The sequence below is a fragment of the Meleagris gallopavo genome, chromosome 3 (assembly GCF_000146605.3).
Source record: "Meleagris gallopavo isolate NT-WF06-2002-E0010 breed Aviagen turkey brand Nicholas breeding stock chromosome 3, Turkey_5.1, whole genome shotgun sequence".
NCBI classification, from domain to species: Eukaryota; Metazoa; Chordata; class Aves; order Galliformes; family Phasianidae; genus Meleagris; species Meleagris gallopavo.
The window spans coordinates 31,806,608-31,828,276 of record NC_015013.2 but is presented as its reverse complement, the minus strand read 5'-3'; the positions used below and the strand labels follow the sequence as shown (position 1 = coordinate 31,828,276).

General features: G+C 40.2%; 2 protein-coding genes across 3 annotated transcripts in view; both read right to left on the bottom strand.

Annotated features, from left to right (window-relative positions):
- LOC100546642 (sodium-dependent neutral amino acid transporter B(0)AT3) overlaps window positions 1–16,149 on the bottom strand; it is a 25,520-nt gene extending 9,371 nt beyond the window's left edge. For both annotated transcript variants that reach the window (XM_019613883.2, XM_010708608.3), the window contains exons 1-7: window positions 15,158–16,149; window positions 7,651–7,791; window positions 5,923–6,060; window positions 5,009–5,190; window positions 4,495–4,605; window positions 1,005–1,117; window positions 568–696 (exon numbers count right to left, since the gene is read on the bottom strand). In XM_019613883.2, the coding sequence (XP_019469428.1) occupies window positions 568–696; window positions 1,005–1,117; window positions 4,495–4,605; window positions 5,009–5,190; window positions 5,923–6,060; window positions 7,651–7,791; window positions 15,158–15,302 (959 nt within the window). In that variant the 5' untranslated portion in view covers window positions 15,303–16,149. The remainder of the gene's footprint in view (window positions 1–567; window positions 697–1,004; window positions 1,118–4,494; window positions 4,606–5,008; window positions 5,191–5,922; window positions 6,061–7,650; window positions 7,792–15,157) is intronic.
- A 1,223-nt stretch (window positions 16,150–17,372) lies between these two features.
- Window positions 17,373–21,669, bottom strand: part of SLC6A19 (solute carrier family 6 member 19) — a 21,174-nt gene continuing 16,877 nt past the window's right edge. The window contains exons 10-12 of the mRNA XM_010708607.3: window positions 20,998–21,229; window positions 18,879–19,041; window positions 17,373–18,052 (exon numbers count right to left, since the gene is read on the bottom strand). Of these exons, the coding sequence (XP_010706909.1) occupies window positions 17,843–18,052; window positions 18,879–19,041; window positions 20,998–21,229 (605 nt within the window). The 3' untranslated portion in view covers window positions 17,373–17,842. The remainder of the gene's footprint in view (window positions 18,053–18,878; window positions 19,042–20,997; window positions 21,230–21,669) is intronic.

Below are 21,669 nucleotides of genomic sequence, written 5' to 3'. Positions count from 1 at the left end.
TATTTTTATAAATAACATATATTCATCTATCTATAAAATATAAAATATATATGAGGGATATATGTCCTCCTATATACAGATTTTTTATATATTTTTGTACATATAATGAATATATATAATTTGCTAAATGATTAGGAAAAAATATTCATTAATACTTATTTGAGATACGAATTCAGAGTACTTTATGCAGATCTCTAAAATATATTTCAATTGTTATTTTGTACGCCTATATCATTTCCACCACTTGTGTTTAATAACAAATCCCGTGGAATAGAAAAATGTTTTATTTTTACTATTTCTAATGCTAGCTTAATGTGTGATCCTTAATTCGTGGGTCTTTATTAGTGTGTATTAATTAATTAGTGTATATTAACTTTATTAGTGTATATTAATTCCAATATATTATTCTATAATGTTTTATTCAATACAAATGCTATTGTGATCATTCATTCCTCAGTGCCATGGTGATATCTCCATATGGATACTTTTGCTTTTCAGTGGAATGCATGCACATTATCTGTTTAGCTGTAGAAACTACAGTATAGCACTGGAATGGAAGTTTCTCACCTGTCCAAGCAGTCCCAATAGCCTGTGATTGCTTTAAATCCCAAAACAGAAAAGACTGGAATGGAAGCATAGAGGGATGTTATGCTGTTCACAACTGCTACTGTCACAGCATCCTTTTCGCAGTCATTTCTAGAAGTAGAATTCAAATAAGCAAATTGGCTAAAAAAAGTATTATCTATCCACACCCCCTCCATGATATAGAAGAGACTTCCACATTAACAATTAGTACTGTAGGCAAAAAATTAATCTATACAAAATATATTTGCTGAGCATAAGAAAAAAAAAAAAGTTAAAAATGGTAAAATAGATCACTAAAACCTGGAAGGAAAGCAGCTGCTGAGATCCCCTAGAAGTATGCCAGATTTTGAAAATTTTAGAAAATTGCGTGAAGCGCTGCAAGAATGTATCCAAGTTGTAAAGGTCACAGTTCCACTTACTTTGATGGATTGTAGCTTGAGAATGCAATAAGCCCTCCAAAAGCCAAAGAAAGAGAGAAGAAAATCTGGGTGGCAGCATCAAGCCACACACGGGGATTTTTCAGGATGTTCAGCTGAAATAATTGGAATGAATGCATTATTTAGGAATTAATAAACTTTCTGTTCTCTTGGCTGCTCTATTTCACGTGTGTGAAATTGTGAGTTGTGATGCCAACTATATACACTGAAAAATGGAAATTAGTTCAAAATACTTCATTAGAGCAGATGTTTCTGAAGGCACATTAAAAAATATGTATAAAATCTGTTTCATTTTAAAACTTTCATTAATGCAGTTATGTAGCTCTTCTATCTGATAATAGATAGGTAATACACAGGTAATAGGCACACTGTGGAGACACTACATTACATTTTTCTTCAATGTGTTTCTTCTTGTTATTATACATAGTGAGTAACTTACAGTCTGAGGTTATTATCTTCTTAAAACTGTACAAATACTTAATCTTTGTCACATTTTAAAAAACTAAACAACAAAAAAACCTAAAAGTTTAAGAATGGAATACTCATTAAAAAAATAGAATGTGTATCTCAAATTCAAACTACTATGTAAACAAAAATGCAAAGTAGTGTAGGAAAAAGAAGGAAGAAGGAAAAATTAACAGAGAGAAATTTGAAATTTGATTTAAGAAGGGAAGATTTCATAGAGGAAATTAACTGAAAAAAAATCTGTGTTTTTTTTTTTTTTTGGCTACGAAGAACAGTATGCAATTTTAAGTAAATAACTGGACTAAAGTTTACCATTAAAATTAATCTAAAAGTAAAGCAAGTTGAGTGCATCACTTTGTTTTATATCAGTCTGAGCACAGAAAAATGTGGCATCTCAGTCATTCAGGCTGAACTATGTGTTTTGTGTGTCGTGTCTACATCTCTAGGCTGTTGACCCTGTACACCACTGTCATGTGTTGGACTAAGAGTGTGCCAAAGAAAGGTTGTAGTATTTTGGGTTTCTCTAAAGCTGGTCTGAGCTTGAAGGATTAGAGTAATGCACTCACCTCAGTTTGGATAAAGCACATATGCTGTGGCAGTGTGTGTGACAGTGCTTTGACCACAGGAGAACATTTCATACAGCATAGTTTAATGAGCAGGTACATGGAACCACTGCTGGCTGAAATGCTTCAGCTTAGGCTAACAGACCTGTTAGGACATTTACTTTGGAAGATTTTAACCAAATCCTCCAATGCTAGAGTGCTTACTGATAGGAGCTTGTGCACATCCAGAAACAGACTGCTATGCAGAAATGAAGTATTCATGTTGTTGCCTGGCCTATGTGCTGCCAAGCCAATGGTCGGTGCTGACGGATCCAGTTGCTACAAACCTGTCTTGTAGCTTGGTGTTAGATGCAATGCACTTACTAACTCTGGAACATGCTAATCAACCTCAAAGTTTGAAAAAACAATCAGTAGACAGGCAAGTGAAAAGTGATGTGACCAACTCACTGTACTGACGTACATGTGTCCAAACATCACTGGATTTTGTTGGGCCCACCTTTGTTTCGGGGGGCTCTACTGAGACCTCCTAGAAAAGACCCTTGTAAATCCAGCATGTGCAGTAAGTTGAGCAGTATTGCTCAACTTTAGAACATCATGACAAGGTTGTTATCTGATCATAAGCCAATAATTATGAGCCTAAAAGTTATTTTGGATTTTCCGTAATTTGCCATGTAGGTTTCATGAGCATGTTTTTAGAAGACTAAATGTGCTGTAGCTAGAAACAGGTAGATGAAGATATCAAATCAGAATGTGAACAAGTGAACACTGGAGTGATCTGGAAAGTAAGCATTCGCTGTTGTAGAACCCCCCAGATATTTACAATCCTTGAAACTCTTTCAGATGTGAAAGAGGCTGGAGAAAGAGGCATTTGTGCTCCTGAGCAGACGCAGAAAAACATGGAAGCTGACCTCCATAAAGGCTTGATAGAATCCTTTTTCTGCTGCCTGTGAGAGCAGGCCCCTCAACACTTCTGGTAAATATTTTTTAATAAAGTCATTCAGATCAAACAGCCAACATAATGTGAATCCCAAAAAGAGGGGGAGAAAAGAATTGTTAACAAGTGAGAGAGCAGAAGAAAAGAGGCTTTGTAGAGAAATCTAAAGAGGATTTTGGTTAGATACTCTAAGGAACCTGTATGAACATATCCAGCAGCTTATTTATTTTCATAGGCTGGAGGACAGGGACAGGAGAGAGTGAGGAAGGAAGATTAAATTCCCATATTTGAGGAAGAACAGAGCATCGATAACCTGAGGGTTAGGAAAGGAAAATATCCAGTTTCTGAGCTGTGGCTTGGTGGACTGAGTTACAGATGAGACAGACATACCTTGGTCTCATTCTCTTTCAGCATGATTTGCCACCTTGATTACTACTTTGCCATGGGAGAGAGCCCAACAGCTCCTTGCTACAGTTCAGAGCCTGTAATCACCTGGATAGCACTCAGGATGCTGGTGTTGATTTATTCTTACAGCTGAATTGGCCAAATACCCATTTTCTACTGCTTTATCATAGGAGTTTGGCAGTTAGTTGCGTGGTTTTCTATTTTTCAGGTTGAAAACCGTGACCAAAGCCATTTGGGCACCTGGAGTACTGCCAGCAGTACAAGCCCATTCCTCTTACACCACTGTGTATCCCTGCTGGGAGGGAAAAAGGTCTGGACTTGCCCAACTTGAGCAGAATGTAATTGTGTAATGTAATGTGTGAGCTTACCTACAGAACATGTGGTTTATCCACATCTAGACTTGACAGCCAACAAATGCCTTCAGAACAGGAGAGTGGTGCTCCTTTCAGTGAAATCAGTATTCCCTTTAGACCTTAACAGATGGGAAAGCGAGGTGACACCAGACACCTGGAGGTCTAAGAACATCTTCAGTGTCAGTCAGTCAGGGCTGTGTAGTCAAGCAACACTGATGGCCTGACACCTCTCCATTGCCGGTAACTCATGAGTGAATTTTTCCACACTAGTTTTGTCAATTTTTTCCCCAGAAAAGCAGAGGATGGGCATGTTCAGTAAGGCAAAGTCTGTCTGTGGACACTGAGACCACAGAGGAAGGGGTATGGTGTTCACAGGGGCAGGTGCTGGGGCCTTGAAGGCCAGCTCTGCAATTGTGTGTCCACTGGTTGTCCCAAGCTCAGAGGTTGCTCTATCAGTGGGTGCTGCCTTTCTTCTTTTCAGCTCTCCGCTTTATGGCAATTTTTAGCACTGAGGCAGAGCTATGAGGATGCCCACAGCTCACAGCAAGCACTTGGCAGTCCAATTTAACTTTGAGTTTGCACAGTGTAAGGAGGTCCATCTGAAATGACCAGCATATAGAGGGATCTAAGGCTCCTATCCTTTTGAGAAGATGAGAAAAAAAAATGAGAGAACCTCAAAATGAATGTATAGCGTGAGATCTGAGGGGTGAAAAAGGAAAAGTAGTGTTTCTGACAATAGTGGTAATACTTACATTAGGGGTGAAAAGGTACACTAGACCTTCGGTGGCTCCTGGTAGAGTGAGTCCATGAATAAGGAATATAGTTAGGACCAGGTAAGGAAATATTGCTGTTACATAAATTGCCTAGTCAGAAAGTGACAAGACAAAATTATTGACAGTAACATTAATGGATCTTTTTAAAGTTTTTGCCATGTGCCATCCTAATATTTTTAGATATAACAAGTTACAAGTGAGCATGGTTAAAAGTTATAAATTACTTCAATAATATTTAGTAATAATTTATTAAAAATAAAAAATATTCTTAGAACAATAAGGGGGAACTACTAGGGCAAGAAGCATTTGCAAAGGAAAAGGAGAAAAGCATGTTTCTGAGCTATCTGTGCTGCTGTTACCACTTAGTTGGACAAGGAGCACAGTGAAATGGGACTGAAGTGGTACCTGGCAGTGAAATTGATGAACTTTGGAAAATGACATCCAAAGCGCAGGATAAATCCCTGAGCTGTTTACTTCTGTGTCTTTCTCCTACCTTTCCTGTGGTTTCAATCCCTCGAATGGTGCAGAGATACACAATTGCCCAGCAAGCTGCTAAGCACAAAACAAGCCACCACTGTAACATGCCGCTGTTGGTGACGTCAGGTGTTATGTTCAAAGTTTTCCTGTACCAAAAATAATTGACTGCAGTACTTTCATAACATTCTTCGTTGAGCCCTGGAAAAGGATGGCATACATAAGAATAAATGTTCAAATGTGGTAATATTTTGCCACTCACTGTATAGCAAGGAAACAATGCTCTACAGGGGTGGAGAGCAGCAGGGTCGCTGTTTTTACATGCAATCTCATTCAAATTTAGCAGTATATTTTTTTTGTCATGAAAAAAAAAAGACAATTTTGGTAAAGAAATGTCACTCAAAAAAAGCCAAAAAGTCATTTTAAAGAACAGAAAACAGTCTTTATTCAGTCTTTAGATATGCTTTTTTAGGTCTTACTAGTGTTTTTGTAATGGGTAATGTGTAACTAATTGTCTTCAAATAGTTTCTCTACCATCTCAAAAATTATTGTTTATTTTATTTATTTTTAAACATTTCATTTTTTACTCTGAAATCAAAGGAGTAGTGGACTTTCTGGCTTGTAATAACCAAGGTATAACTACTCAATGAAAACACAAGTCTCCTTTAAACCAGTTACTGAAAGATGTCTTAAATTTGCTTTGCAGTTATGTCAGCAATCTCACATGTCTTGATACGTAGTTTATGGTGACAGTTATGAGTGTCTTGATAAAAGACTGTTTCTTCATAGTCAGAAAGCACAGGATGTTCTTTCAAGTGGTCCCTGTACCATCATGTCAGCAAAACAAGTAAACCAATCTTCTCTTTTCCCTCTAGTCCCCAGACTCTAATGTCTGTGATACTCTAATCGCAGTGACACTGAAGCAGCTGTTACCTGTTCTGTTTTCATTTAGAGGGCAGATGCTCCATGGAAGGGGTTCCTGGAAAGAGTTGATGAAGTACCACATCACCCAGGTTAGAATGGTGTTGTAGTATAAGCTCACCAGAATCGACACCATCAATGAAGCAACCCCTGCAGATGACAGATTTCAGCTTAGAAAACCTGGGAAAAGTTACCAGTCATAACACTTGCTCTTAGAATCTCCCATCTCCTAATTTCTCAAGATCTTTTTTTTTTTTCCCAGAGATTTTCACAAGGGATGATGTGTATTTGCATCCTTGGCTCTGATGCGCAGCCCCTGGCTCCACCAGCCCTGCTGTAAGAAGGATGGTGCTGCTCTACTTCGTGCCCTGGGCTTAGCCTTTTACCCTTCTGGGAGACTCTGTGCCAGCAGGCAGCCACCTGAGCAAGTAGGTGACAAATGCTAAGAGTAGGGCTCTGGGGCACCAAAAGCAGGAGACATAGGACCCACAACTTTGGGCCTTTAAAACTCAGATCTGTAAGCACTTCAGGGGCAACATCTGAGGTTGTACTAGAGTCACTTTCAGCTGTAGGGACGGAAACAAGTTCTATGACTTCACTGAGGTTGTCTAATATGAAAAACGTGAGAAATAGCTGCCTTCTTTAAGAGTTCTGGCTTGCTGGGCTCAGACATTCAGGGTGCCTCCTCTTCAGATAGAGAGCTGGGAGCATACCCAACTCCTGACTTATTGGCCAGCCCACTTCTGAAAGTGGCTTCACATTTGGATAGAGCCTAGGAAAATTCATACTGGAAGGGATCCCACTAAATCTGTAGTTTGATTTCTTGCTTTGAGGTCAAAATTAGGCAGGCTTTTTATCCAGTGTGGCTTCCCGATGGAGATGACACTTTGCTCAGAGTAGGTGAAGACTCAGCCACTGGCTCCTGGTTACCAGGAATCTAAACAGCCAGCATAGGAATAGGGCACATAGGACAAGCTTAAGTACAGAATGCTGCTCAGTTCATAAAAATAAAAGTAAAATTGAGACAGACATTAGATCTTCCTGAAGTAGTCTCTCTAAAGCACTGGGTTTTGAGTTGTCCCAGTTCCTACAAACACTTGTGATTTTACCTGGTCCAGGAGAAGTGTGAGGTTTAAACTACTTATTTTGAAGATGAAGGTTGAGTGCTTTGACATAGTATATAATTCAGTATTTATTTATTTATTTTACAACATGACACAACTTTAACAGCAGACCAAAGGAGACTGAAGTTTCACAGCACAATATTGCTGCATAAGGGCACTGTGTTGTCCCATACTGTGCACAAACACACTAAACTACTGTCTTCTGTTCTTACAATAAGTAAGAAAGTGTATCAATACTACAGATTTTGCTTGCTGTTTTTTTGCAAAGGAAAGTTGGACCTGCTTAGTAGTGGGAGAGGAATCTAGCTGGAGGTCCCATCCTGCTGCTTTGTGGTTCTTCCCAGTTGCCCTCTTACTCTTAAATAACTTCTTCCCACTCTTTTCCTTCCACAGGCATAGCTGTCAGCACCAGTCCCATTTTCCTGCATACAGCAAGACACTCTAGCTCTCCTATCTTGCACCCACATCAAAGGCTAAAAGGTTCATATTTTAGGCTCCCATGTGTCTGGAGTGACACCTGATTGGAGTGATATCCTGATGAGCATCACGTGCAGCCCTGTAGGAAATAAGTGCTGAGTGGGAGCCCAGCTGTGGTTCCTTCAGCTCAGATACCTACCGACTCCTCCCAGGTAAGGTGAGATGGTGTGCCAGGCATTGATGCTGCCTTTCCTCAGGCACTGCCCTAGGGCAAGTTCAAGATGCAGCAGCGGGATTCCTTCAAAGATAAGAGCGATGAAGTATGGAATCAGGAATGCCCCTGAAAGCATAATTAAGTGCAATTAAGCTACACAGTTATCTGCACCTCATTCAAATTGCTGTTATCTCCTCTATTTCATGGCTGTAACAAAGTCCTTGTAGGAAGTGTTGAGAAAGGCAATGTGGATGTGGATGCTTGCCCAGGAACAGCTGCTGATTGTGGGTGGTTTTGTTGGTGGTAATGAAGGAGGAAAGGCCAGGACCACTAATGCTGCAGGGCACATCCCCTCAGCACTCTGACATCTCATGAACATAAGCTGTAAGGATCCACACCCCTTCCACCATTTCCCTTTCTTTTGCTGGGGGGATAGCAGCAGATACATAAGCCAGAAAGTATGCGCTGGAAACTCTAAACATTGAAAAGGTTTTAATGGCTAGCATTTGTAAAGCATTAACAATTACCACAGTTCTTGAAATGCAGGTGTCATTCCATTCTGATGTCTTTCTATGTGATCTCTTTTCTGCAGAATGGTCAGACCAAAGCTGAGAAGCTGCCCTTTCCCACTGGCAAAGCAAGACTTTGCGCTGGAAGCCCCTAGAAGAACACGTTTCTACATGACATTCTACAAGAACCTGTAGGTGCTGCGTAACTGGAAACAAGCTGAAAACTGTTCTGTAAGCTGTGGGAGCAATGACATCTGGTTTCATCCAGGTTTGTATCCTTTGTCATCTACATCTTTCATCTTTCTGTTGAGCGGGAGACAGCGTGTGCTTCTGGCTGTTGCAGGACGATGGTGCGCACTGCCTTGGATCTCTGTTCTTTACACAGACACTGATCTTTATGAGACCAAGTGACATCTCACTGGCATGCTCATCCCTTTTGCCCACTTGAGTCAAAATGGCCTAAGAAATGGAAGTTTAGTGGTATGACATGGCCATCAGTCACTGTGCCCACAAAACAGTTTTTCTTTGGGGAAACAAAAATAGAAATGCTATGTCCACACCTTCCTATCCACCCACCAGCTTATGCCACCTCTGTACCCTTTCATCACTCTAATGGCAATTCTACACCTCATTATGCCATCATCGCAGTCCTTGTGCTGAGGGAGCACAGCAGTCCTTGGCAAGGAAAAGGGAGCTACCGTGGATTTGAGCTCTTCCTGGATCTGCCTCTGTTTTGTAATCACTGACTGTTTAGAAAGGTGGAGCATATAAATCAAATCACTTCGAGCTAAAAATTGCAATAACTTTGCTACCTATTGCTAGATAATTGCAGTAACTATATGCAACACCCAGACAAGGTGTGTTATTTATTTAATAGTTTTCTACAAAGAAATGGGGGAAAAAACATACATGATGCCCCTTTCAGTGAGAGACCGCTCTTAATTTGCCAAAGGTAGAAACAAACATCTCTGTGGCTTGGTTTCCTAAGATGTTTTAACACTAAGAAGCAGATTTGGAGGAGTCTCACTGCTGACTTCCAGGACATGAGGTCCCCACTTGAGATGCTTGAGAGCCCTGCTTGACAGTCCCTCCTACTTGGAGGAGGTTCTTAAGTACCCAGGTACAAAGCGAGAGATTTAGAGGAGTGTGGGAACCCAGCAGCTCATTTATCTGAAGTGTTTTACCAACTGATGAAATCTAGACTGGAGGCAGGCACTGGATATCCTGTGTAAATACTGAGGAACTCTCATGCCCTTCCAGGGGAGCTTCGTAGCCTCTCTCCTTCCTCAGCCCTGTGCTCTTGTTCAAGGCCTGGTAAAATTGTCAGAATATAGCCACTTCTGCAACACACCTGCCTTGCTGACAGTCAGATGGTTGGGCTGTCCCATCTCTGGGTGGTGGCTCCTGAACAAGCAATCTGGGGATGCTGGGTTCTTCCTTGCAGCCATTCCACAAGACACCTGTCTCCTGCATCATACCTCCATGGAAATAATCCTGCAATAATGAGTGCAAACTGCCATGTGTTATCTCTCTTTCCTCTGTTTGTTGGTTCGTAGCAGAGCACATTTGAATATTCTGCAGATAGAAGCACTTTTACTTTGTGTTGGTTTGTATGCATCTCCAGTTGTATTTGCAACATAATGTCATGCTTTGAGGGGAAAAAAAAAAAATTGTTTTTCATGAGAACAATGTAAAAAGTGTGATACCTGCAATTGTGAAAAGATGGCAAAAGATTGAGTTAAAAGTAGTTCATGGAACTAATCTTTCTCAAACCAAATTCAAATAAGCAGCTCAGAGTGTAGAGGTTCAGCTCACAGGCGTAGTTACTGCTTTTGTTTTTAGGCAAAAAGAAAATAGGAAAAACACAGTCTGCTCAAGCATTTAAAACTTGCACTCCTTCTCAATAAAATCTCTTACACATAGAATGAAAAAGGTAGCAAATACTAATGGTGAATAAGAACCCACTGGTACTGTACAATCGAGGGTCTGTTTAATCCTTAAAGGAGGATGCACCAAAAGGCAGAACTTGTATATCTTTTGAACATTGCTATCAGAGATCTAGGAAGAGGAAAATGCAAGAAGTTAGAATGAAGTTTCACATTGGTTCCTACCACAGAGTGTGTATCACAAAACAGAGCTCATCATTCAAACACAGACAGTTAACGTATCAGTGTGTATATGATGTGTAGCACAAGCACAACAGGAGTGCAGTAGAGTTGGCTTATTGGTAAGTTGGTTCTGTTTATGGTAAAGCCCCAAGCAATGTGGAGCACTAGCATGTCATGCTTCGTATTGCTGCTAACTGCAAAGAGCCTTTACAATGAGGAGAGCTTTACAGTCATTGTAGTAGCTGCCCTGATACTGGAAGTGTGTGTATAGCACTCCATCCACAAATCATCTTCTGGTTGGACCAAGTTCAGGCTGAAGCAAGCCTGAAATGAAGATAGTGCCCTCAGTTGTGTACGGCATGGATGCTGGGTCTCAAGGACAGCTGCTTTGCTCCACAGACCTGTTCTTCCAGGGCCGTACTGCTTCTTCATGAGGACACAGCCCAAGGAACCCCTGAGCTTCTTGGGATTTTGTGATTCCTCACAGTGATGATTCTTTCCATTTATTGAGCCCAGAAGCCAACCTAATTTCCTGAACTGTTACTGTGTCTTGCTCAACTCCTCAGTGAAAAGCTGGGGCAGGTGATAATTGAATTAATTGTTCTGTCAAATAGTGAAAAGTTCTGCTCTTTGCAAAATACTTTTTTTTCTTTTTATCTGTTTATTTTTATACAATATCTTTTAGGCTTCTGTGTTGTTTCAGATTTTAGTTTCTTCTGAATGCAGTGAGCCAAGCAACTGCATTTCATAGCAAGTTGTCATTCAAATTTTAGCAAAAGGCCATGGGTTATGAATATCTGGAAAGCATTCCCTCAGAAGCACATGGACATTCTGCCCTTACAGCAGGAATTTAGGGTGTATTTATTTTCCTAAAAAGAACTGTGATTTATATTAAAGGCATTTTCCAGTTATTCTGTAGGTTCAGGCACTATGCACATAATTTTTATTATCCATTGGTTAGACCAATGCATACCAGCTGTAATCAGGTACAACTTTGCAGTATGTTAGTTGGAGGTATTTTTGAAGTATTTTCAGATGACTATACGTGTACGTATGTATTTAAATATATGCCAGTATGACCTGAGTCTCAGTTCTAGGTGACAAAATATATACCAGACCATTTAGAAATATCTTTTCAATCCCAGTTGCCTGGGAGCCTTTGTATTTGTCCCCACTTACTGTGGCAAACAGCCTTCATATCCATTAGTCATGAAAAGTAAATAGCTAACTTAACTCAGGCAATAAATCCAAATAATCAGTAAACGAAAGCAGGTGATAAATGTCAGCAAAACTGATATTATATTAGATCCGAGTTACTGAGTAACACTAATGTGCGATGAATAAGGTTCAGAGGTCTGAGGAGAACAGCTGACATGGGACAAATATACAGGCACTTATTTTTATCTCTTGTTTTTTAAAAGATCTAGAAATGAGGAAAAGTGCATTGCCTAACTCTTAAACACCTGGGTCATTAGTGAAAATGTGATCTACACCCCAGAAGACGTTCAGCCATAGACTGGGTCTTCTATGACATTTCCATACCAGCTTTTACTGTGCTTATGGCTGGGGCTGAGGTGCTGAGGCACCACCTCTTGGGTCTCATATTTAACTATTATGCTGCTGTTCACATCTTCAGATACACTCCAGTACACCTGAAGATCTACTGGGCTTTTGCATCTGAGTTGTTTGCTTTCAAAAGTGCAGCCCCAAATTGCATCTCTGTCTAAAATTGGCTGAATGAAAATGCAACCAGGTGTGTAAATCTAACAGCTTTGTCTTCTTGGTGGTCTTCATCAATCACTTACATTCTCCCAACACCTGCTGTCCAGGATGAATTATTTATCAGTCCAACATAATTTTGTCAGCAAATTGTTATAGTCATTAGCTGAGCTCTCTGAGCCCTTTGTTAAAATCCAGTGACCAAATACTGGCTGTATGACCATACACTGAACTTTATTCACCACTGTCTTTGTGCCACTGCTTGTAGTAATGCAGAGTATCTGTATCATAGAACAATTTGAGTTGGAAGGGATCCTTAAAGACCATTCCTACCAATTCCCCTGCAACGAACAGGGACACCTACAGCAGGTCAGGGTGCTCAGAGCCCCCTCCAGCCTGACCTTGAGTACCTCCAAAGATGGGGCATCCACCAGCTCTCTGGGCAACCTGTTCCAGTGCCTCACCACCCTTAAATACTCTGGATGGTGTCACAGACTCTGCTTCCTTGCTCTTTTTTATCATTTTTTTTCATTGATAAAATGACTTCTTAAAGTGAAAAAGAATACTCAGCCTTTGTTCCTGCAGCTTTTCCCCATTTTTATTATCTTTAAAACTGTTGTAGGACCTGCCTTTTTTGTCCTACCAGTGCCTATGAGATATATCAGTGCCCACAGAAGCAAACAGACTTTCTGGTCACAGTGTGATCTCTAAGAAAGGTCTCCTTGCCCTCAGCCTTGTGGCCTACCTGTTACGGGAGCAATGTGTAGGGCAAGGATGCAGGAGAGTGTTGGTGGTGTACATAGCTTTTGTGCCCTTTCATATCTTCCTCATTCATTTCAGTCTCTTTCATTGTGAATGAAATGGTTGCCTTAAGTGTTGGGCATGACCACATGAGAGTGTCAGACTGGGTTTGCCTGAGTACATGGAATACATGGAAAACATTGGACCACAGAAACAGGTGGACTAGAAAAGCCATGCCCAGCACAGTCCCTGCTGAGCTAAATGTCTGAAACCAAAGGCAGAGAGAAACCTGTGACTGCCTTCCTGCCCAGGCTGTTGTTAGTTACTTGTGCTTGGCAGTAGCCTGACATGCCACTGGCTTACCAGGTGTTATCAGTGTTCTTCTTAGCCCTCTCTATCCTACACATTCTCTTAAGTTTTTAAGTTTCCATAGAGGGGCCCAGACTTATTTCTTGGCTTCCTTTGGTTAAGATGCTTAATTAAAGACGAACTTTATGAAAATATGCTAGCATAGGATTTAGCATGACACCAAGCAACTTTCCTTTCACTTGTCACTAGCACAGGTCATTGATTCACATTTCCTAGAGCTTAGTGAGCTGTAGGATTGTATCTTTCTTCACTCACAGTAGTAGTTTAGAGTGGGATCAAAAAATAACAGAGTCACCTACAGGAGAGAAAAAAACTGAAATTCAGTTCTGGAAAAATGAAACCCTGAAGAATCTCTGTAAGTGCTGTTCCCAAGAGATGCGTGTTGCTTTGTCTTTGCTGTTCAGGCTGTCCTAGGACTCAAAAATGCTGCTCTGGATATGCTGAGTGCTGCTCAGTTGCCTGCTCTCAGGCATCCAAGATGCCTGCAGGGTGTTTGTCCAACTCAAGAACATCCTCCCTTCAGCCACATGCTGTTTCTGCATTGTAGATGTTCCTCTAAAGGCGTGTATCCTGCCTCACTGTGTGTGTGTCATTAGCTGCAGTGACAGGCTTTTTCCAGCCATTTCAGTTGATAGAGAAACGGCATGCTAACAGCTATGGCTTTCTAGCCACCTCGTTATGGTAAGCAGCTGAGCATGCAACTTCACTGGGTTTCACATCTTGAATATAAATAATATAAAGTCTCCTGAGAAACACCTACCTACTGCTGCTGCTTTTTTCTTACTTGAATTAGTGCAACAGTGGCTTCCAGCTGTTAAATCTTCACTGCTAAAGAGCTCCTTGCTGTCAAAATAATTTCCATGTCCTCATTTATAGACTATGGCAAATAGGTTCATTCATTTTCAACTTAGTGAGTTAAACGGGCTGGATGCTTAACTCACTCCATATATCATGCATTTTCCAGATCTCAAATAAGTCTTGAGGATCTTCTGCATTTTTTTTTCATCTTGATTTTGAAAAGCAGGCATAAAGGTCGTGTTAGCATCAGGAGCAATATCTCCGTTTGTTTCCCAGTGCATTGTTTGTGTGTGGCAGGATGCTTTATGCTGAGAAAGACTGCTTGATTTCACTCATTCAGATGCTCACAGAGTTCTTATGTGGCTGCTTGTTTCTAAAATACCTCCTGCTATTAATGGCAGCATCTGTTTGTGGTTCCTTGGGCTTATTCAAATATATGTAGTTCATGAAGCAATGCAGATACCTTGCTAGAATTAGATCGAATCATTTTTTTTCCTGCCATTTGCCTGTTTCTCCCAGTTTGAATTTTGTACTTATCCCGTAAATGGAAAGATAACAAATAAAACTGGGCTTGAAGAATTTGCTACATTGCTCTGCTTGAGACAAGTTACCATGGTACCTTTCAAAAGCTGCTGTAAGCAGTGAGCAATCAGTTACTATTTCTGATCGTTCGTATTTACTAAATTGGCCGCTTCTAAAGCAATTCTTCATGGGAATGGTGCCCACAGAAAATCTTGGGCAGGTGTCAGCATCAGCTTGCTTGTGTTAAATCAGCCAAGCATTTCAGGCAGCTTCACAGCCATCAAAAAGTGCCATTTAGCTTCACTCAGCCATGGCTTGTGGGTTACCTCCTGAAGGTGGCAGAGAAGGGAGAGGAGTGACTCTTGTTTTTCTGGCGAAGCACCACAGCAAACTATATGGGGAACTGCCTCACTAAAGCCTTATCAGGACTTCTGGCTTCTCCTAAAGGTAGCTGCAAGTGAGCTTCCTCCTCCCATCAGGACTGTGGCAGCAGTGTCAGAGCTAAGCAACAAGCTGGTCTTATTTCCTAAACAAACGCATCCTTTAAAAACGAAATGTATTTCTACAGAGAATCTAAAGAGAAAGCCAAACATTTATGAGAATTTGAGAACTCAATAGCTAAAAAGAAAGTGATGCAAATATATAAAGTTCCATGCCCATCATAAGTTAGCACAAATATATTGGAATCATGGCTTAATATTTTGTCAAAGTCCCATTTCACCTTACCACCTCCGTGTATCTGGCACAAGTATGGAAACCGCCACACGTTCCCCAAGCCGACGGCAAATCCAATACAACTTAAGATATACTGGAACTTGTTATCCCACTTTGGCCTGCCATCTTCTTTAGGGACTTCAGGTGGCATGTCCATTGGTAAATCTTCTAGTCTGAAGTACCCTTGGCTTTCTACTCCCTTTCTCTATAAATGGGAAGATTCTTCAAAACGTGTCTCTGCTGCAGGTTTTATGGGGAATGACAGAAGGGTTTCTCCAAAAAAGGCGGCGCTTTGTTTTTATGTAATGCAAAGGAATGTGTCATTGGAAGTGCCACAGTTTAAATACCAAACCAGGAATTATTATTATATAGACAGAGTGACCACTCTTGATGTTTTGCAGTTCCTTCTATAGTTAGGGAACTTGGGAATATGTTGTTAATGGGTAACTTGAGATCAAACAAATTTTTATTTTCTGTTCTCCTTCTGTTCTCAGATACCATCAAAGAAGTGTGACGCTGAATATAATTAAAAAGAAACCTTTACAGCAATAAGACATTAACATTGTAAGATGTGTAGATCTGTGAATTAAGGAAGCATTGACTTTTTCTCTGTTAGCTGTGTGACTGAAGACATCTTTGGTAAGTACAAAAAGTGATATTTTTTTTACTAGATTAGTATTAATTGGATTTACCTGTTGTTGTTATACCAAAACCTCAAATAGAACCTCATAAAGGTGTGTTTTCATGGCTGTACTTGCAGTAGCTTTTTGCCCATCTCGAGATCTGCCATTGGAACACACGGACCAGCTGCAGCCACACAGCTCCTGCTGCATAGACCGCTGTCCTCCATATTGTTTTTCCCTCTGAACATCCACATACGTACCTGTGACTGCCATAAATTATTTGAAAGGTACAACACACTATGACTGGGACTCTTTGAGGATCCCTCCAACATTTGTTCCTAAGCAAACCCAAGTTGACACTGTTCTCTAGACAAGACCACATATGTTCAGACATCAAAATCTTGTCTGTTTTCACCATAACTGCCTGAGGTTAATCACTTCCCACCTGTCAATGAATCCCAAGTGACTATTTTTATTTTTCATTAAATAGTTACTGAGGAATGTAACAGCTGGGTGCTTGCCTTCAATTGAAAGCCTGTGAGAAAAACTTTAATGTTCTCTTTCCAAAATACCAGGGTTTTGCTGTTTTGCACTCCACTCCTTAACAGAACATCGACATCACAGAAATCAGCCACAGCACCCACCACCCTCCCCCCCCCCACCGCTGCTGTGCTCCAGACCAGAGTGCTGTGCTGGGGCTGTCCTAGCAGTACCTCCATCCCTGCCCCCTGCAGCTGCTTCAGACTCAGCTCAGTAGGAAAATCTGACAAAGATTGCCTTTCCTATTACAGAATAGCAACTTCAAAGATTTTAAATAAAATATATTAGTAGAATCATAGAATTGTTCAGGTTGGAAAAGACCTTATAGATCATCAAGTCCAACCACAACCTAACCATACTAGCCTAACTCTAACAACCCTCCACTAAATCATGTCCCTGAGCACCACATCCAAACAGTTTTTAAACACATCCACGGATGGTGACTCAGCCACCTCCTTGGGGAGCCTGTTCCAGTGCTTAACAACTCTTTCTGTAGCTTAAATTTACTTGGTGCAACTTGAGGCCATTTCCCCTCATCCTGTCACCAGTGAGAAGAGACCAACCCCACTCTTGCTGTAATTATCTTTCAGATATTATTATTCAGATTATTATTGTTCATAAATATTCATAGTTTTAATATTCAAAGAATATTTTAAAAAGAGTTGAAATGCAAATAAATATATTGCCTGGTACTTCACTGTCTTATTTGGTGTAGATGGAGTCTAAAAATAACCTCTAGAGTAGTTATCATAGAACCAGAGAATCATACAGTCATCTAGGTTGGAAAAGACTTTCAAGATCACCAGATACAACCATAAGCCTGACCTACTGACTCCCGTCACTAAACCATGTCCCTTAGTGTCATGTCCACATGTCTTCTAAATACCCTCAGGAGCAGGGACTTCATCACTTCCCTGGGCAACCCTGTCCAATGACTGATCTCTTTCTCTGTGAAGAGATTCTTCCTAATGTTCAATATTAATCTCCTTTGGTGCAACTTGAGGCTGCTAGGAACTTGGACAGGAGAATAATAAAATACCCAGAATTATACATGAATCAATCTGTCTAGTTCTTAGAAACGTTTTTATTAAATATTTTTAGCTTCTGAATGAGATATAGTATTGGTGGCTTTGTGCAACACAGTGGCATGTAAAGTAAAAACAATTTAACGTGCAATAGAAGTCAGTATAAATTACCCTCCAGATTGGTCACCCAACCAGAATGTTTGGACAGGGAAGAGTCACTTAAGGCTTGCCAAGCGCAGTGCATCCTCAGACAGAGTCCTCCAAGCCAGTTTCAAACAAACTGGCATCAAAACCATTAGCAGGAGAAATTATTTGGCCTGTTTTGCAAATGTGGTTCCCAGGACCCAAGCTATCACTTCTTCACTGTACCTTGCATTCCTAAGTAAGCAAGTGCCTACTTAGAAACAACACATAGTTATCCTTTTATGGCAATCAATTTGATTCTGAATTCTTTAAAGAAAATCTTTTGGCTTTCTTAGTAAGGCATTCTTCCACATTTTTACATGCTTTTATTCTGAATTCTTTAAGTTGCCATTAACAGACGTCTCAGATATTGAGCTTATAAGGCCTGTACGATCACTTCTCTTCTGACAGCAATTTCTGATGGCTTTGTAGATAGCAAAGACAGGGATGATCAAACTAGGCACGCCAGCGATGATTACAATAATAGCATAGACCCAGCCGGGATATCCAATCTTCTGTGGTTTTGGGAATTCTTCCTGAAAGAATAAAATAAATTATACGAAGTGAGAGGAGCAAATACCTGAAAATGTGTGCATTCAGTTTTTTAACAGAAGAGAAACAGAACTGCAGCAGCAGTTAGCCACAAGGGCACAGGGATTTGCTGATTCAAGAGCAGTTTCCAGTTTCGTAAGGCCGGAGAAGAGAAAAACAGATAAGCAAGGAGGAGACGAAGTCCTGTGGAAAGTGATGGACCCCTCATCTTTGTTTTTATTCTGTTGTCCTGGTACCACATACAGCTTATTGTTCTTCAAGAGGAAGAAAGGAAGAGTAGGTGATTTAGTGCTATAATTTAAATGATGCAAGTATATTTAGAAGAGGAAAGAAGAAATCTGGTTAGGAGAATATTAATTTCTTCTGTCAGTGATGAGTAACCAGCACCGTTGCTGTTCTGTGCTTTTAGATGCACACAGTAACCAGTACCAAAATGCTTTCATAGACGTGGTCTTTTGTCAACATAGAAAATTCATGATGTTTCCAGCTCTTCTATACTCCATACCACGCAACAGACATCTGTTGAAGTGGTCCTGTTGAGGCCCCACTCAAAATTGGGTTAATGGTTGAGGGTTTTGTCCACTTCAGTAAAGCTGAATTTAGGACTTATTTTTTGAAGTGCTACTCTTTTATTATCACTTTTTGTATTTTTAACTTTTTTTTTTTTTTTTTAAATCTGAAACCTATTTGAGATGGAAGATGAATATAACTGACTATGACTCTTACACTGAAGAAGGAGATATCAAGTAATTCTAAATAAATATTTTGGTTAAGTAATTCTAAATAAATATTTTGGTTTTTTATACTTACATAGTTAGGGTTCCAAACACTGTAGAGCAGTTCTTCATTGACTTTCACCACAAAATAAAATAAGAAGATAACTAACATAATGAGCGGACTGATAACTCTCCAGGTTACCTGCCAGAATATATTGGGCTTGTGTCCAATCATGAACTCAATATCCTTGTTAAACCTAGGAGCAAAAACAGAAACTTCAGGACAATAAAAATGGGTAAGGATCAAAAGCAGGCCCAGAAGCAGGAGAGTTCAAGTGACTCAACCGTGCTTCCCTATACTTTGCTGATGTCCGTGTGAGCGGAGGACTGACATTGACACCTGAAGATAGACCCACACAGTCTGAATTTAGGCAGATATTACTGTAATTATGTTATAAGTTTCTAATTCATACTTCCCGAAAGTAAGGTAGGAAAATTATTTTCGGAAAGGTACTTTCTTCAAGAGTTCTATGAAGCATATATGAAATAGTTTCAGAACAGAAGAGTTAGTGTAGGTGGAGTTTCAAGTAGTTGCTTCAGGGTTGGGTTTTTTTGTAAGCATCTCAGAGCTGCATCAATTAAAAGAAAAGACAGTACACAAAAGAAGCAAGTTGGAATAATTTTTAAAATTACATTCTATGAATAATGCTTGCTTAATTTGGATTTCTATCAGTTTATTTGGTTTGAGTAGTATTTAACTTTATACTTGCTCATTAAGTGCACCTAGAAATATGTAATTCAGGTTAAGCATAGAGCATACAGTAAAAAAATGGAACAAATATGTCCCCACAAGAAGAGTCCATCCCTGTATTGCAGGTGATGTTGTCAGCACAATCCTGAACCCAGTTTATGACCCCCACACATAATTCAGTGCTATGTGCACACACTATTAAATAAAAACTAGTTTGGCAGTTTGAGGCCTTTATTATTCTTTTACCTTCTCTAGCTAGGCACACATGGTCCATTGCAGCCACACATGAAAGCCAAATTAGCCAGCAAAACTAAAGAAGCTTGGTTTGGATCTAATCAGCATTCCTGAATAGAACTTTCAGATCCAGATTTGGATCCATTTCCTTCCTTTCCCTGAATGAATGCCCTCTGTCCCTCTGTGGAAAGTGCTCTGTCTTGCCTGCCAAGCTCTGAGCAGATGGAGCATTCTGCACAGCTCCTGCCAAGGCAGAACCACATCTTGTGGGAGACTCAGGGCTTTGGAGCCAGAGAGCCCACCAGTGTGTGTGGAACATGGTGATGAGGAGCTGAGACATCTAAGCAGACTCTCACCTCCTCATGCAGCATTAAAGTCTCAGTGTGGGAACAGGGGCCAGAGGTCCTTTGCCCGTTGCTAAGAGCAGCACAGCTTGGGCTGATACAGATTTGAGCAAGACCTATGAATGATTGAAGGCCTCACACTTTTTAAAATGTATTTATTTCTTATGTATTAATTATGAATGGGCAGATGGAGAAATTGAACTTTCTAAGACTCTGAAAAGTTGCTAGGATAATTACTTGCTGCTGGAATTGATAAGGTCTTGAGTCTAACAGGAACATATCTCGGTAGCCTTGGATTTGAATCCTCTTGTAAAGCAGTATCTGTGATCTGCATGAGGATGCCTGCTTTGGGCAGTAACATCCGGCATTTGCTTTAAACAATCCTGGAATATACCTGTGTTTTAAGCTTTTAGCTCAGTGCCAGTGTGCTTGTGCTTTGCTTCTGCTAATGAAATATTTTATGCAGTTCTTCTGATGAAGGTTTCCTGTAAATGTTGCCATATTTACAACATTAATGAGTTACAGTGGTATTTATGCACTCTAGGGCACTTGGTAATGCTTGATATTCTCTTCTAGCATTTTAGGAATGTATTTATTTTAGCTGATTGTTACAGAGGAATATCTGTCACAGTGCATTAATGAAAGAGTTTAAATCTTTCATATACAAACAAAAATCCCCACCATATCCCTAACGAAGCATCATTTCTTCTTGTTGAGAATTTTTTTAGAAACCTAAATCATATAAGCCACCCTAAACTACAGTTGCATAATTCCAGTGACTTCTGTAACAGAAATGATGTGCACTGCATTACAGCAGGACTGCAGCTATACAACTACTCAGTATATACACTACTGTTGAGTGATGTTTAACTTGTGTTTCATACCTGTCTATTCCATAAATGTAGACAACTGAAAACATCTCACAGAAGGCAATTATTAGCAAAGGAATGGAGCCAGCAAAACTGTCGAACAGAGCAAGCCAGTAATTGCCAGACCTCAGGACAAAAATGAAAGCTATCAAGTAAGACCCTGCGCAGATGATACCTGTGAAAAACAGAATATAAAACAGCAGTACATTTAGACATAAAATCAAAAGTAACCAAAGAATCAACCAAAAACCAGTGAAACTGGGTGGACTTCTGGGTTCCTTGTGCATGCTGAGGAGTTGCTTGTATCAGAACATTGTGGCCATGTCCAGGTGAGCAGGGTAGCCACTGCTGCTGTGGAACTACATCACCTTCTGGAAGGCTTCCAGAGGAGAAGTGCCTACTAGGCAACTGAGAACAAGTGTGGTAGAGAATTGAGGCATATCCCGTTGAGCAGAAGCAGGGCATTTTCTGAGTATCCAACACAAAGTGCACAAGCTCAGAATATCTTCTATTCCGGAAGATTCCTCACATGGCACTGCTATAGGCTTTATGATTCAAGGACTACAGGGAGGGTCCTTTGTTTCCATTTTTGGGCAGTAGTCGATTCTAGCCTGAATAAAGCTTCACTGAAACTTTTCTGCGTATATATATGTGTATACTTTTATATATATATATATATATATATAC